This window comes from Panicum virgatum, chromosome 9K (assembly GCF_016808335.1).
Source record: "Panicum virgatum strain AP13 chromosome 9K, P.virgatum_v5, whole genome shotgun sequence".
Classification (NCBI taxonomy): domain Eukaryota; kingdom Viridiplantae; phylum Streptophyta; class Magnoliopsida; order Poales; family Poaceae; genus Panicum; species Panicum virgatum.
This window is the reverse complement of record NC_053144.1, coordinates 70,314,562-70,330,040: the sequence shown is the minus strand read 5'-3', so window position 1 is coordinate 70,330,040 and position 15,479 is coordinate 70,314,562. Positions and strand designations below refer to the sequence as shown.

Here is a 15,479-nt window from a genome sequence, read left to right as displayed (position 1 = left end):
TAAATCTTAAATTAAATAGGATGTCCGACAGTACACCGCCGTCCGCTAGCTTGATTTGATTTGGTGCACCGTCTCAAGAAATATTGCTCGTTAAGCGAGGAACCCAACTCACATAATGTTGCAGGCAAAGATGGATTGAAATGAGTCGAACCCATTCCGATTCACTTGGATCCACCATCTAAACACACGCAGAAGCTTGGGCTTCCCACGGGAAAATCGCATCAGCCAGATTAAAAAAAAATCCACACCGGAATGGAAGGAATCCCACTGCATCTACCTGGAGATTCCCTGGACCATTTCCTCAAGCGGGCCCCACTCAAGGACAGATGACACGTCATCGTCCTCCTTTGCCCATGGCCCACTTCCACTCGCTCTTCCCTCTCGTCTTCCTGCCTCCACCCCACCACTATATATAACCAAAGCCAAAACATTATTGGACTTCACTTGGAGCATCCAAACCCAACACAATCACTTGGGCGCAACTAGCCGCCCACACAAATCCCATTTAGAGGAGAGGAGGAGCTCAAGGGAGAATCGATCTGCTCCGCGCCAATGGCGATGCCGAGGACGCCGGGCACGGGGTCGCTCCGGTTTCTTGGCCTGCTCAAGCAGCTGGAGTCGGGCCCTGACGCGCTGCCGTTCGAGCTCGACGAGCGCGACGTGGTGTGGCCGGCGGGCGGCGGACAGGACGCCCCGCCGGCGCCACCACCGCCGCGCGCGAGGCGCCGCGCGCACACGGTGCCGCAGAGCTTCGGGCTGTCGTCCCTCCTCGCCGAGGGCGGCGCGGGGGTGGCCGTGCCCGTGAGGGCGGTGGCGCCGGGAGCCGCAGGCGCCGCCGCGCCGAGGCAGTCGGCGCCGGTTAGGGTGCCGGTGTGGCCGGGGAAGGCCGCGGCGGCGCGCCGCGCGGAGGGCGGCAGGAAGGCCGCGGACGAGTCCGACGAGGAGGAGGGGGAGGAGATGGTGGCGCCGCCGCACGTGGTGGCGGCGCGGCGCCACGCGCGGTCGTCGTCGGTGCTGGAGGGCGCCGGGCGGACGCTCAAGGGGCGCGACCTCCGCCGCGTCCGCAACGCTGTGCTGCGGCAGACCGGGTTCCTGGACTTCTGAACAACAACAAGCAGCAGATCTCCTCAGCTCCTGCCATTTCAGCAAGTCGCTCTAGCCTTATTTAATGTCTATCGCTCAACACCTGAATCGAATTCAATACATTCAATCTGATTGGTTTGAGAACCCTGCCTGATCTTGTTCAATTTTCACCTGATTGCTGACTGAATGAATACCAAATCGGTCGCAACCATCAAGATGATGATGATGAAGAAGATGATGATGAAATGACCTCTATGATGGATCACGCTGGGCTCATCTGGCACTAAAGAAAGCCGTGATTTTGACACGGGCGGGCATTATACTAATAGGAAGCCCTGCCCTGCATCAACACCTAGAAACAAAACTAGTAGAAAATAGCAGCATGATGCAACGTAGTTTGTTCCCATTCGCCATTGTTTTCGGCCTGAACATGGACGCCAATAGGCTCGCTCGTCAGGTATTCCAATCCAATCATTCTATTCTATAGCATTCCTCTTCCTGCTCCTCTGCTTATCAGCATCAGCTTGTGGTGGTGGGGTTGGTGGCGCACGTACAGCGGGCCTGCATTATTCTACTCGTCACCAGTGGCGGCGTGACGGCTTCAGAAATCGGCGATCGCAAATTCAGATCTCTATCTCTATCTCTATCTCCTCCAGATTCAGGCTACGCATCTTTTTTTCTTCTCCCCTTCTTGTTCTTGTGCGTCAGCAGCGTGTGCGCCAGCCGTCCTTTTTGCCTCTCGTCGTTTGGTCCAGTGTGGGCTGTCCCTGTCATGACTCGTGAGTGAGATGGATCATGGATGATGGGTTAATCTGCCTGTCGTCTTCCTCTTTCCATCCATCAGTGATTGGGTTCTTACCATGCCTTTTATTACAGGCCGTGTTAATCCAATCCGTTTTCTGTGTGAAACTAGCTCTGGTTGGTTGTGGATGAGTCAAATGCCACGGCTGATGGACATGGGAGGGTACTAGTAGTATTGTATGATTGTTCAGAGTTTATACTGCCACTGCGGCTGTTTGGATTGGGATTACGGCGATGGAGGAGTACTATTATTGATTAGACTTGGACAGTGACTCATCTAGAAAATTAAAATTCAGGAGATTGATTCTTTATCGGAGAAAAGAGAAGCTTTGCCATCTGAATCGAAAACAAAAGCGATGTCGTGTGCCACCATGAGATGATAGCAACCGCATTATCTGTAGCCTGCGCATATCCGGATGTACCGTACCCCCGGTTTCTCAGATTTCTACAACTCAACTGCTGCTGACATGCTACTGCCTACGAGGTAAGCACTTAACAATAAGAGGATCACGACAGTTGCGTCCGATCTGATCGACGATATCAGGTTTGCCGCTCATCGTCTTTCCATGTTGGGTGGTCTCACTCCTTTTCAAGTCTACTAGGGACGGGAACTGCCAAGATGCAACGAAAATCACTTTGGCACGTCGTCTTCAGCCGCATTGTTTCCTTTATTATTATTATTATTATTATTATTATTATTATTATTATTATAAGGCATTATTATAAGAGTTCCTGTTGGGCCAGACCCATCAGAAAACAATGAAAATGGCCAGCCTTAGCCCGCCGCACAAGCCCAGAAAAAAACACACAAATCGCGGCACCCATGGCCCAACAGCTCACCGCTCTCGTCTCGACGACCCCCAGGCCAACGGTCGTCAATATCACAAGTTCGAATTCCCATCGCGGGGGCAAATAAGCAGGCAGGCAAAACCTCAAAGCATTCCCGAATCATCTCTCCCCCCAAACGGCAAACTCCATCCAGGAAGCAGCCTCCAGATCCACCTCACTCTCGGATCCAATGGAAGGCGCCGAGGCGCGGTGCCCCGGCGGCGGCGACCTCATGGACTTCTCGTGGACAGCCGACGGGGAGAGCCACGCGCCGGCTTGCGCCAGCCCCGGCCGCGACGAGGAGGACGCCCCGCCCCCGGCGCCGGCTCTTTCGCCGCAGGAGGTGGTGGAGTCTATGATTCTCGTGTCCGGGCCCCGCGTCGTCATGTCCGGCCTCAGGATGGGCGACTGCCGCTCAGGTGCCGTTCCTGTACCTTCCCTTCCTATTAGGGTTCCTTGTAATTTCAATTGGATCGTGCTAGTTTGTTGTCCTGGGTTCGTCGAGCTCGGGGGCTCCCTTGTATAGAGATCTTCAGTTGGTACTTGTTGGAGGTCGGGGGAACAAACCCTAGGCCCAAATCAGTTCCTTCCCCTCCCGAGAATTTAGAAGCTAGCTCCGGATTCGCAGACTCACAAGTTCCGCTGATTCATTTTCTAGAATTATAAGCTTCTGGGGCGTTGTGCTGCACATGGAGCTTACCAAGATCCTTTATAATGCTGAATTTTCATGCACTTAATATTCTTATGCTCAGATTTTAGATTACAAACTTTTTTGTGGTTTGTTATAATATCTTCCAAAAAACATAGCAGCTCTCAATGGATTGATGTGCTTACCTGTTCCTGCGATTCACATTGTAACTGAAACTAGGATATTGTTATGGCTTGGAGTTGGCTGGATTCGACTATTGAACAAGGAAAATGTAGCTTTGATAAGTAAAAGTAGGCATGTTACCAAAGAACTATTCCTGTATATTTATCCATTTACACTTTCGGTTCAGAATATATGATCTCATAATATTGCAATTATGAAATATTTTTACAATCCTGTTTGGTTTCAGTGTCCTAACTGAGTGTAACAGCTGCACAGAATTATGATTATTTTCATAGTTGTATCTGAATCATCTATCATACATACAAAGATTATAAGAGATTGTTCCTGATATCAAATTATCAATGTTAGAATCGAAGTATTCAAGAAACTTTCACTTTATTATGTTTTGTTAGCTATAGGGACCCCTCTTACTCTCCTCTGTTGCCTGTCATGAAGCAGACGAATCTGTTCTCTTCATTAATGCCGGTGGCGGTGCAATTGAAGGCTGTGATTCCAACGTAAAGGTTACCGGTGATTCATTCTTTGAAGGAGGGGATGTGATAGAAACGAATGAAAGCATAATCGAAGGTGGTGATTATCCCTCTATTTACCACTCAGCACGGTATGGCAGTTTCAGCTACAAGTTCAACGCTCTTGCCCCTGGAGACTATTTTCTGGATCTGCATTTTGCGGAGATACTCTACACTTGTGGGCCAAAAGGACTCAGTACATTTGATGTCCTCGTGCAAGATGAAAAGGCAAGTATACTAACTTGTTAAACACTGGTAATCGTGTCTCTTGGTTTCTGTTCAGATTCAGCTAAGACCATCACTTTTCAATCCACAGGTATTGTCTCAATTCGATGTTTATGCTGTGGTTGGTGGAAACAGACCCCTTCAAGTGCGTGATATTAGGGTTACTGTTGAGATGAATGGTGCTCTTATGGTCAATTTCAAAGGAGTAAGAGGAAGTCCCATGGTTTGTGGGATATGCATCCGAAAAGCACCATGTTTAACAGGTAAGGAGCTGATTCGATGCAGTTTACTTATTTTCAGAGAGATTGTTGTCTAACGCTTGTGGCAGCAAACTCAGTTACAGATGGGAATGCCTTGTGCAAAAGATGTTCAGCAGATATTGATTTTTCAAGTACCCAGGTCAGAACTTTCACAGACGGTTAAAACTTCATATTTGACGTGACCCTTATGCATGATCTATGACTATGCAGACTAGGACAAGTAAACTGATCTCAAAGTATGAGAAACAGATTGAGGAGCTAACCAGTCAATGCACTATGAAGACCAATGAATGTTACATGGCATGGTCTTCAGTAGACTCTACCAATCTGGAGCTTGGAAGGCTTAAAATAGAGCTTCACCAGAAGAGTGCTGAAATGGATAGTCTTGGTATGGATTATGCCACTGCAGTGATAATCTTCCCATCCCAATTGTTTGCATAGGCTCACAATTTTTATCCATTTGTCTACAGAGCAAGCTCTTGGTAGAGAGAGTGGCCAGCTAAGAAATGTTTCCCAGAAATACGAAAATGACAAAAAATTGTGGATTGCTGCCATATCTAATTTGGAAAGGAAAATCAAGGTAAAGATGATTTTGATGGAGAGAATAATTGCTCTATTCCTTCAACCCTAGATGGGTGGGTATATATAGATCCAATACATGGGCCTCTAGATGGGTCTCTATACACATGGGCTCAATATACTCCAACACCCCCCCGCAGTCTGAACTACCGGCGCAGCGGTGTTCAAGACTGGACAACAAGAAAGCTAACACCCCCCCCGCAGTCTGAACAACCGACGCAGCGGTGTTCAAGACTGGACAAGATGAGAGTACAAGTAGAGCACAAAAGGGCTAATACCCCCCGCAGCCACAACTAGCCACCGGCTACGTTGAGGCTGGATCGAAACTCCGAGAAGGTCGACGAGGGCAGCCCCTTCGTGAAGATGTCAGCAAACTGGGAGGTAGTCGGGACATGGAGTACCCGAACATCGCCGATGGCGACTCTGTCGCGCACGAAGTGTAGGTCGATCTCTACGTGCTTCGTCCGCTGATGCTGGACGGGGTTGGTGGAGAGATACACGGCGCTGACGTTGTCGCAGTAGACGAGCGTGCTCTTGGCGAGCGGGCTGTGGAGCTCCGCCAAGAGCTGTCGCAGCCAGGACACCTCCGCCACGCCGTTAGCGACAGCCCGGTACTCCGCCTCGGCACTGGAGCGGGAGACAACCGGCTGCCGCTTGGACGACCAGGAGACCAGGTTGCCGCCCAGGAAGACGGCGTAGCCGGAGGTGGAGCGACGAGTGTCCGGGCAGCCAGCCCAGTCAGCGTCGGTGTAGACCACCAGCTCAGCAGAGGACGAGCGGTGAAGTACCAGGCCGAGGTCCACAGTGCCACGGACGTACCGAAGGAGACGCTTCAGCGCAGCAAGGTGTGACTCCCGGGGATCATGCATGTGGAGACAGACCTGCTGAACAGCGTAGGTGAGGTCCGGCCTGGTGAAGGTGAGGTACTGCAAAGCGCCGGCCAGACTCTGGTAGGCTGTAGGCTCAGCCACCGGATCACCCAGATCAGCAGATAGCTTCGCCTGAGTGTCGACTGGAGTGGAGCAGGGCTTGCAATCAGTCATCCCAGCCCGCTCCAGAATATCGAGGGCGTACTGCCGCTGGTGCAGAAGGAGACCAGACGGGCAAGGCTCAACAATGACGCCCAAAAAGTGGTGGAGCTGACCAAGATCCTTCATAGCGAACTCCTGCTGCAGAGAGGAGATGACACTCTGAAGCAACTGCTGACTGGAAGCTGTGAGCACAATGTCATCGACATATAGCAGCAGATATGCCGTCTCATCCCCACGGCGGTAGATGAAGAGAGACGTGTCAGACTTGGCCTCGGTGAACCCCAGTGTCAGCAAGAATGTGGCGAACCGAGAGTACCAAGCCCGTGGAGCCTGCTTCAGTCCATAGAGAGACTTGTTGAGCCGGCAGACCATATCCGGACGACTCGAGTCCACAAATCCCGCAGGCTGAGAGCAGTAAACAGTCTCTGACAAGGTGCCGTGAAGGAATGCATTCTTCACGTCCAGCTGGTGCACAGGCCAAGTGCGCGAGAGCGCAAGTGAGAGGACCGTGCGCACCGTAGCGGGCTTCACAACCGGGCTGAAAGTCTCATCATAGTCCACACCAGACCGCTGAGTGAACCCCCGGAGAACCCAGCGAGCCTTGTAGCGCTCCAGTGTGCCGTCAGCCCGACGTTTATGCGTCCAGATCCACTTGCCAGTCACCACATTGCAACCAGACGGACGCGGCACGAGGTCCCACGTCTGGTTGGCAAGAAGAGCCGCGTACTCCTCTTCCATCGCGCGACGCCAGTGAGGATCCGCCAAGGCGTCGCGGACAGAGGAGGGTACCGGAGAGACCCGCGGCTCTCCCTCGGTGGCGGAGAGAGTCGCGGCCTGGGACGCCATTCGCCGAGTCACCATGGGATGGATATGTCGAGGATCCCGATGGGTGACCGGCGGGTGGTACACCTCCGGCTCTGTGCGAGAGGGAGCCGGAGGAGGTAGCGTCGGCGACGGCTCCGGTGTCGGCGTCGCAAGAGCCTCCGGAGCAGGAGCCGGAGCCGGTGTCGGCGCGGAACGACGCCGGTACACCTGCACCGGCTCAGCGTACCGCTGCGGCGCCGGGTTCGGCGCCGGACGACGCCGGTACACCTGCACCGGCTGAGCGTACCGCTCAGGTGCAGGGGAAGGCACCGGGGCCGCGCGAGGCGCAGCAGAAGACACCGGGTCCGTGCGCGGCACAACACAACCGGAGGTCCGGGGGCCGAGCGTGGCGCGACCGCGGGCACCGGGCCCGTGCTCGGCGCAGCAGGGATCACCGGAAGCGGTGCCGGTGCGCCAGGAAAACCTGCAGGAAAAGGACAGACAGGTAACGGTGGCTGAACCACCGGGTCAGTCGGAAACAGAGACGCGAGCTCGGGATCTGAAGGTGTGGAGGAGGTGGAGTAGGGGAAATCCGACTCGTCGAAGACGACGTGTCGGGAGATCAGAACGCGGCGAGAGGTGAGGTCAAAGCATCGGTACCCCTTGTGGTCAGGGGAGTACCCAAGAAACACAAAACGAGTCGAGCGGGGCGCCAGCTTGTGAGAAGCGGTGGCGGAGGTGTTAGGGTAACACGCACACCCGAAGACCCGAAGGTGGTCGTAGCGAGGAGGGGTACCGAAAAGAGCGTGGTGTGGAGTGGGAGCAGGAGAAGCAGTGGACGGAAGTCGGTTGAGCAGGTAGGTGGCGGTGTGGAGGCTCTCAGCCCAGAAGCGCGGGGGGAGAGAAGACTAGATCAGAAGGGTGCGCACGACGTCGTTCTGAGGAGAGGTATACGGACAAGACATACGCAGCTGAACACCCCGAGACAGGAAGAAAGACCGGGAGGTGGAGTTATCGAACTCCCGCCCGTTGTCACACTGGACGGCCTTAACGGTGAGGCCGAACTGAGTGGACACCCAGACAAAGAAGTGGAGGAGGGTGGGGAAGGTCTCAGACTTAGCGCGCAAATGGAAAGTCCAAGAGTAATGAGAAAAATCATCAACAATGACCAGATAATATTTATAGCCAGACATGCTGAGTACCGGAGATGTCCACAGGTCACAGTGAATGAGATCAAAAGCATGCGCAGCATGCGAAGAAGAAAAAGAAAACGGAAGTCTAACATGACGACCTAACTGGCAGGCATGACAGAGGTACTCAGCAGGAGCCCTAGTACATGGAACATCGGTACTACGGCGGAGCTGAGCCAAAACGTCGCGGCCGGGGTGACCAAGCCGGCGATGCCAGGTGGTGGAAGAAGGCGTCACGGCAAAAGCAGAAGACGAAGAAGCCGAAGGCGAGGCAGCGGAAGCAGGAAGCCGAAGAGTGTAAAGGGGCCCCGGGCTGTCACATCGGAGAAGTGGACGCCGGGAAGCCGAATCCTTCACAGTAAGACCAGAAGAGTCAAATTCGATAGAACATGAGTTGTCAGCAGTAAACTGACGAATAGAAAGAAGGTTGTGAACCATTTGAGGAGCAACAAGAACATGAGGAAGACGAGGAGCAGAACCCACGGCGGTGACAGGAAGGCAAGACCCATCACCAACCATGATAGAAGAAGGACAAGAGGGGTGTGGGGGTCGGACAGAAGAAATGATACCAGCATCGGGAGTGGTGTGGAACGAGGCGCCCGAGTCGGCGATCCACTCGGTGCTGGTCGGCGGCGTCAGTCCCATGGTCCCACCCCCCAGGCCAGGTCGGCTACTGGCTGGGCTGAGCGGGCGGGGTCCAGGACGGCGCGAAGAGTGGAGCAGTGCCAGTGAACATGGCCGCCGGCTGGAGCTGAGAACGAGGCCCCCCTCCAGGACCCTGGAACGGCCACATCGAGATGCGCCCTGACCATGGGTTGCTGAAGGATGGCCAGGGCGTACCTCCAGCGGCAGGGACAGGAGCGGGAGCCGGAGTCGGTGCGCCCCGGCGGCCCCCACCGGTACCGGTGCTCCCAGAAGCAGGGCCACCAGTGCCGCCACCACCACCCCGTCGCCGGCGACGTCCACGGCCCCCCCTCCTCCGGTCTGCCCAGCGGTAGCAGCACCAAGGAGGGAGGTGGCAGGAGCAGCGGAGGAGGCCGGTGGAGTAGTAACAAACGCGGCGGGGGCGGGCGAGGACGATCCGGGTGCGAGACCCTTGGTGATCTCCTCGAGGGCGAGGTCGTCCCGAACCTGCAAGAAGGTGGGGAAGGGCCTCTTGCGAGCGATCCAGCCCTTCAGGTGGTCGTAGGTGCTGCTCAGTCCCCGTAGGACATTGAGCACCAAGACCCGATCGGACACCGGATCCCCGAGGTCGTGAAGAGCATCGGCTATGCTCTTCATCCGCCGGCAGTACTCACCGACGGAGAGGCCCCCCTGCACGAAAGTGCGGAAGGTGGCGTCGAGCTGGAGGGCGCGGTACTTGGCGTTGCCGAGGAACTGCCCCTCGAGCGCCACCCAAGCCTGTCACGCGGTGCCGCCGTGGGTCGTGACGAGGTCCTGCAGATCTAGGGAGATGGTCCCGAAGATCCAGGACAGGGCGACGCTGTCGAGGCGCAGCCACGTCACGTCCCGCGCCTCGATCGGCGGGTCGACGAGGACGTGGTCGTCGAGGGCGTAGCGGCGGAGGGTGAGGAGGACCTGGTCCCGCCAGCGGCCGTAGGAGGAGGATGCGGGATCGAGGAGGACGGAGACCAGGGCCCTGATGTTCGGGACACCGGCGGCCTGGAGGTGGAGCTGGGCGACCATGGGGTCTGTCGGGTCGTACCGGGCTCCAGATCCAGCAGGCGGGGCACGGCGGGAGGAGGAGCTGCCGGGCTCGGGGTCGACGGGCAACTGGCCGGAGGAGATGCGGAGAAAGCGCTCCGCCTCGGCGACCCGGAGGGCGAGGGCGTCGGCCGTGGCACGCTCGCGCTCCCAGGCGAGGGCAGCTACACGGACCCACTCCTGGGCTGCCGAAGCCTCGGACTTGGCGGCGAGGAGGGCCGCGGCGAGAGCGGCGTCGGCCTGATGCCCGCGGAGGGCGGCGGCGGAGATCGGCGCGTCCGCTGGCGACATCCCGAGGCCAGGCCACGCGGGATCTGGCGCGTCGTCGGTGGCGGGCAGCTTCCCGGCGGCGACGGCGACGCGGTGGGCGGCCTGCGCGGCTGCAGCTGCGGTAGCAGCAAGCCCAGGCGTCTCAGGCAGCTGCAGAGGCGCGTGCGGCCCAGGCTGGGGCGCAGGCTGCAGGTCGGGCGTCCCTGGCGACGGCGCCTGTGGTCCAGGCTGCCCCGGCGGCCCCTGGATCTGCGGATCCGCGCCCCCCACGGTCCCCTCCATCTCCGGGCCGGCGCCAGCAGCGGCCGGATCGGGCGGGGGGGGGGCTCGCGCTGCCAAGGCGGCGGCGGTGGCTCTGGGCCACGCGACCGGCGGCGCGGATCCGCAGGCGAGGTGCCGGGCCAGGCGGCGGCGGCTGGAGCGCCTGCGGACGGAGTAGAGGGCTGGGCCCAGGCGGCGGCGGCGGCGGCGGCTGCTGCACCACGGGGAAGCAGGGGCCACGCATCCACGGCGCCTGCAGCCGGAGCAGAGGAGGCGGAAGGGAGGGGAGGGAAAGAGGAGAGGGATAGGGAGGAGGAGGCCGGCCGCCGGCGGCGGGCACCAGAGGAGCCGGCGCTGGAAACAGAGTAGAGGAGAAAACCTAAACCTAAGCTAGTGATACCATGATGGAGAGAATAATTGCTCTATTCCTCCAACCCTAGATGGGTGGGTATATATAGATCCAATACATGGGCCTCTAGATGGGCCTCTATACACATGGGCTCAATATACTCCAACAGATTTAATGCATATGTTAGCACAGCAGCAACTGGAATAAGTTAACTTCAATAGTTTTCACTCCTTAATCCTCAGGCCATGAAACAAGAGCAGGCACTGTTATCTCTTGAAGCACATGATTGTGCAAATGCAATTCCTGATTTGAGCAAGATGATTGGAGCAGTTCAGGCCCTAGGTAATATCTGAAGTAGCATTATTGTGCAGCCTTGCAACTGTTATAAATAAACAATGTATGGTTTAATTGTTGCAGTTGCACAGTGTGAGGATTTAAAACTGAAGTACTATGAAGAGATGGACAAGAGGAAGAAACTTCATAATATTGTTCAGGAGACAAAAGGTGTCTATCATCCTTTCCTTGACCCTGTTTGTTTGAACTTCTGGACACTTTTGGACCAATGGCTTTTGGACATCGCAAAAGCTAACAGCCCAAAAGTGTCCGGAAGCTCAAATAAACAGGGTTTTGTTCAGTTGTTTACACATCTAACATTTAGCTGAGATAATGGATTTCATGTTCCTATTCTATCTGTCTTTCTCTACTATTTCAGGGAATATCAGAGTTTTCTGTCGGTGCCGACCCTTAAGCAAAGATGAGGTGTCCCAAGGTCAGAAATGTGTAGTGGATTTTGATGGAGCCAATGATGGGGACATTGTAATTACAAATGCTGGAACAAACAAAAAGACATTCAGGTTTGATAGAGTGTTCACACCAAAGGATGATCAAGGTATATTAAGTCACAACTTTTGTATTTGAATTAGGCTGTATTTTTTTATGACTGTAGTCTTGTCAATGTGTTCGACATATTAGTCTACAAAAAATTCAATTATTTTAGTTTAACATCACAAGGGCAAGATTGGTACCTGGGTACTTATACATATTTGGCTACAAAGCAAAACTGCTATCTGCTATTAAGTTATGTTGCATTAAATAAATTCCCTTACCTGACTTTGGTTGTCTAATGCGCAACTTCAATTGATGAGCAGATGTTGTGTATGCTGATGCGTCTCCACTGGTCACATCAGTCTTAGATGGCTACAACGTATGCATCTTTGCTTACGGACAGACAGGAACAGGAAAGACCTTTACCATGGAAGGTACTGAGAGGAACAGAGGAGTTAATTATAGAACTCTGGAAGAATTGTTCAAGATTGCAGAGGAGAGGAAAGAAAGTGTCACATACGATTTATCTGTTAGTGTTCTTGAGGTTTACAACGAACAGATCAGGGACCTTCTTGCAGTGTCTCCATCTAAAAAGTATGGAATTTTTTTTTATCCTGTTTTTCATTTACAATAGTATCAGTTTGTGTTAACTCAACATCCATCTTTCACATTTAGGCTGGAGATCAAGCAGAGCAGTGAAGGATATCATCATGTGCCTGGATTAGTGGAGGCCAAAGTCGAGAACATAAAGGAGGTTTGGAATGTTTTGCTAGCTGGAAGCAATGCAAGGGCTGTTGGTTCAAACAATGTTAATGAGCACAGCAGTCGCTCCCACTGGTCGGTCACTGTTTTTATCATTATATCTTATTATTTCTTATATCACGAACTGATCGCTTGTTGTCCAATTGGTTCTTTTCGGCTTTTGACTTTGCTTCAGCATGCTATGCATCACGGTGAAGGCTAATAACTCGCTGAATGGAGAATGTACAAGTAGCAAGCTTTGGCTTGTAGATTTGGCTGGAAGTGAGCGCTTAGCCAAGACTGATGTGCAAGGCGAACGGCTTAAGGAAGCACAAAATATCAACAGATCACTTTCTGCATTGGGTGATGTCATTTCAGCTCTTGCTACGAAAAGCAGTCATATTCCCTACAGGTTTGTGGTATTCATATAACTGCATATGCAAGTATGTAACCCATTTGTTTCTTCACTCACTACTTATTTGCCTTTTCTGATCAGGAATTCTAAGTTGACACACTTGCTGCAAGATTCTCTAGGTAAGATGATCTGCTTGCTCAAGGAAAACCATTTCCGTGATTGAAGTCTAACCATCTCCTCTGTTTATTTTTTCCCACATAGCCATATGATTATTTTTCTTCTGTGCCTTTTGACATTGATAATAGGAGGAGACTCTAAAGCATTGATGTTTGTGCAAATTAGCCCATCCGATAATGATGTATCAGAAACCTTGAGTTCATTAAACTTCGCCAGCCGTGTTCGACGTATTGAATTGGGACCAGCAAAGAAGCAAGCTGATACTTTTGAACTTCAAAAGACTAAACAGATGGTGAGTTTTAGTTGTCATCTTTGTAAGTTAGCTTTCATGATGAACTTGTACTAGCAACCTGCTTGAAGCTGGCTTAATGATATATAAATATATAATTTACATTTTTCCTGCTGAATGAATGTTAGCTTGAAAGAGCTAAGCAAGAAGGCAGACATAAGGATGATTCTTTGAGAAAGCTAGAAGAAAACTTACAGAATTTGGAGGCCAAAGCTAAAGGGAAAGAGCAACTTTGCAAAAACTTGCAAGAAAAGGTATATACTTGATTAGGCAAAAACTCGTCTTTTGTTTCTTGGTTATTGTCTTTCACTTGTACCTGACAGCCTTTGAAACGTATATTAGGTAAAAGAGCTTGAAGGGCAGTTAGATTCCAAGGCACATTCTCAAATTACATCGGAGAAACAGCAGCGCCAGCTTTCTGGAAAACTAAAGGAGAAAGAAGAAATGTGTACTGCCCTTCAGCAAAAGGTGAGAGCAGTAACTGTTGTTTGCATACAAGGAGCATGGATAGTTATTGTTGTTGTAGCTTCTTAATTAGGAAACTTCAAATTTATTTGTACCCATCTTATCCCTTTTCAGATTGTGGAGTTGGAGTGCAAACTTAGACAGCCACGCCAATCAGACTCTGAGGTTGAAATTCTCAAGCAAACGGTAATTTGCGAATAGTTATCAATGAGATTCAGCAGCATGCTTGGATTGTTTTTATATTTTTTCTTTTCTTTTCTCAGATCAAAGAGCTGGAGCTCAAGTTGAAGCAACAAGAGCATGACCGATCAGCTGTGGAATTAAAGGTGACTCCTATAAAGATTTGCTATCTTTGGCTTTGCTATATGAAATGGTATTATCAATATTTTTATTTGTTTTGTCAGATCAAAGAGCTGGAGCACAGGTTGAAGGAACAAGAACACGAGCGATCTGTTGCGGAACTAAAGGTGACTCCTTGAATGATGTGCTATCTTCAATTCTACTATATGATTTATTTTATTACCAATATCCTGCCTTCTTTTTTTTTGCAAAAAATACCATTCTAATGTAGCAGTAGCCATCACTGATATTTGAATTAGTTTTGTTGAATTGTGACCCCCTTTTCCTTTCTTAGATCAAAGAGCTGGAGCTCAAGTTGAAGGAACAAGAACACCAGCGATCAGTTGCGGAACTAAAGGTTTCTCCTCTAAAGATGTTGTACTATCGATCTTTGGTTCTACTACATGTTTTCAGATAAGGTAATTGACCTTTTTATGCCCCCAAAAATGTAGGCACGGGAAATAGGACATGAACTGTTGGAAACACAGAGAACGGAGGCAATGCTTCAGATTAAGGTAGCCTTGTTTCTCAAAACTGCTAGATTGTAGTACCCAGTAGTGCATTTATTTGAGCATGGGGAAAGTAACGCCAAGCTTGACCTTTCCATATTTCAGCTGAGAGATCTTGAAAGCAAAACCAAAGTGCAGGAAACAAACATGACACTGGACACCGCCATTGCTACTCCTCGAGAGGCGAAGTTGCCGCCATTTTCTAGGGAGGAAGCGATGAGCGAGAAGGAGAAGCACATCCTAAGGAGCTCGAATTCCCTGAACAAGCAACAGCCTCCCAGCGAGAACTCTTGTGTTCCCGATGGTCCTGAAGCAGCGGTCAACGAGAAGAAGAGAAAAGGTGATGCAAGGAACGCGTCCATGGGTGGTGAACAAGAGAACAAGGGTCCTGCAGCTGGTCAGAATGTTGGCAGGAAGAGGAGCCTGCCGGGCGAGCGTGAGACGAGGCTCAAGAGGAAATCAACCGAACCTCAAGTGAAGAATCTCGGGAGGTCGACCGCGTCGTCAAGGGCCGCTGCCGCTGCTACACACAAGGCTGCTGGTCCTAGCTCCAGAGTCCCCAGGCAGCAACCAGGCGGGACCAAGACCAGAGGATGGGTTCGGTAGAAGATGATGCCTAGCTCTAGTAAACGCTGGTGTTTTATTCGGGCCCGCAGTCTATTGTAGTTGTCGATTTCCATTGCGGTAAGACAGTCCGGATGTGGATGTGTTGTCTTGGGAGGGAGGGCGGCTCAACTTTTTGCTGAGTCCTGCTGCATCCTTAGAGTTAATGTAGACCAACAATCCTATGTTGGACTGTTAGGTGTAGCGTACTACTACGTTTGCTGATTCAACAGGGAGGGAGAATTAGCTTGTGTGGACATCATATTATGCTGTTGATGAGTGGTTATTCTTATTCCTGATGCTAATGTCACCCTGTTGAACAAGAACAGGATGCCAAGTTTTGTTTGTTGTAGATGCACGGCCTGTTGCGAAATACCCTGGACTGGGATCGGCAAACAACAATGGGGAAAAAACAGAATTTGGCTCCGTACAGCGGCCATGGCCGTCACG

The 15,479-nt window shown here is 52.2% G+C and overlaps 2 protein-coding genes across 3 annotated transcripts; both read left to right on the top strand.

Moving 5' to 3' along the window:
• The first annotated feature begins 458 nt into the window (after positions 1-458).
• On the top strand, positions 459-1,306 carry LOC120647583. The gene has a single exon (XM_039924416.1). The coding sequence runs from the start codon at positions 553-555 to the stop codon at positions 1,102-1,104; it is 552 nt and encodes a 183-aa protein (XP_039780350.1). The 5' UTR covers positions 459-552; the 3' UTR covers positions 1,105-1,306.
• A 1,471-nt stretch (positions 1,307-2,777) lies between these two features.
• LOC120647582 (kinesin-like protein KIN-14E) lies at positions 2,778-15,334 on the top strand. 2 transcript variants are annotated; one of them, XM_039924415.1, is made up of 22 exons: positions 2,781-3,131; positions 3,983-4,281; positions 4,370-4,541; positions 4,616-4,677; positions 4,749-4,926; positions 5,009-5,118; positions 10,969-11,068; positions 11,144-11,230; positions 11,439-11,615; positions 11,875-12,145; positions 12,227-12,388; positions 12,489-12,704; positions 12,789-12,826; positions 12,953-13,116; positions 13,242-13,367; positions 13,456-13,581; positions 13,693-13,764; positions 13,842-13,904; positions 13,983-14,045; positions 14,213-14,275; positions 14,370-14,432; positions 14,532-15,334. In XM_039924415.1, exons 1-22 carry the CDS (start codon positions 2,903-2,905, stop codon positions 15,030-15,032), a joined length of 3,342 nt encoding a protein of 1,113 aa, XP_039780349.1. In that variant the 5' UTR covers positions 2,781-2,902; the 3' UTR covers positions 15,033-15,334. The 2 variants fall into 2 exon arrangements, with proteins under 2 accessions (XP_039780348.1, XP_039780349.1); XM_039924414.1 differs by having other exon boundaries at positions 2,778-3,131; positions 3,980-4,281; positions 4,607-4,677; positions 13,842-14,045.
• Positions 15,335-15,479: the final 145 nt, after the last annotated feature.

Excerpts from the sequence above, each read along its gene's own strand:
- LOC120647582 (XM_039924414.1), top strand. The coding sequence starts at position 2,903 with ATGGAAGGCGCCGAGGCGCGGTGCCCCGGCGGCGGCGACCTCATGGAC. Across the intron at positions 4,927-5,008 it reads TGCTGAAATGGATAGTCTTG|AGCAAGCTCTTGGTAGAGAG; the intron begins GTATGGATTATG and ends ATTTGTCTACAG. Across the intron at positions 13,117-13,241 it reads TTCAAAAGACTAAACAGATG|CTTGAAAGAGCTAAGCAAGA; the intron begins GTGAGTTTTAGT and ends AATGAATGTTAG.
- LOC120647583 (XM_039924416.1), top strand. The coding sequence starts at position 553 with ATGGCGATGCCGAGGACGCCGGGCACGGGGTCGCTCCGGTTTCTTGGC.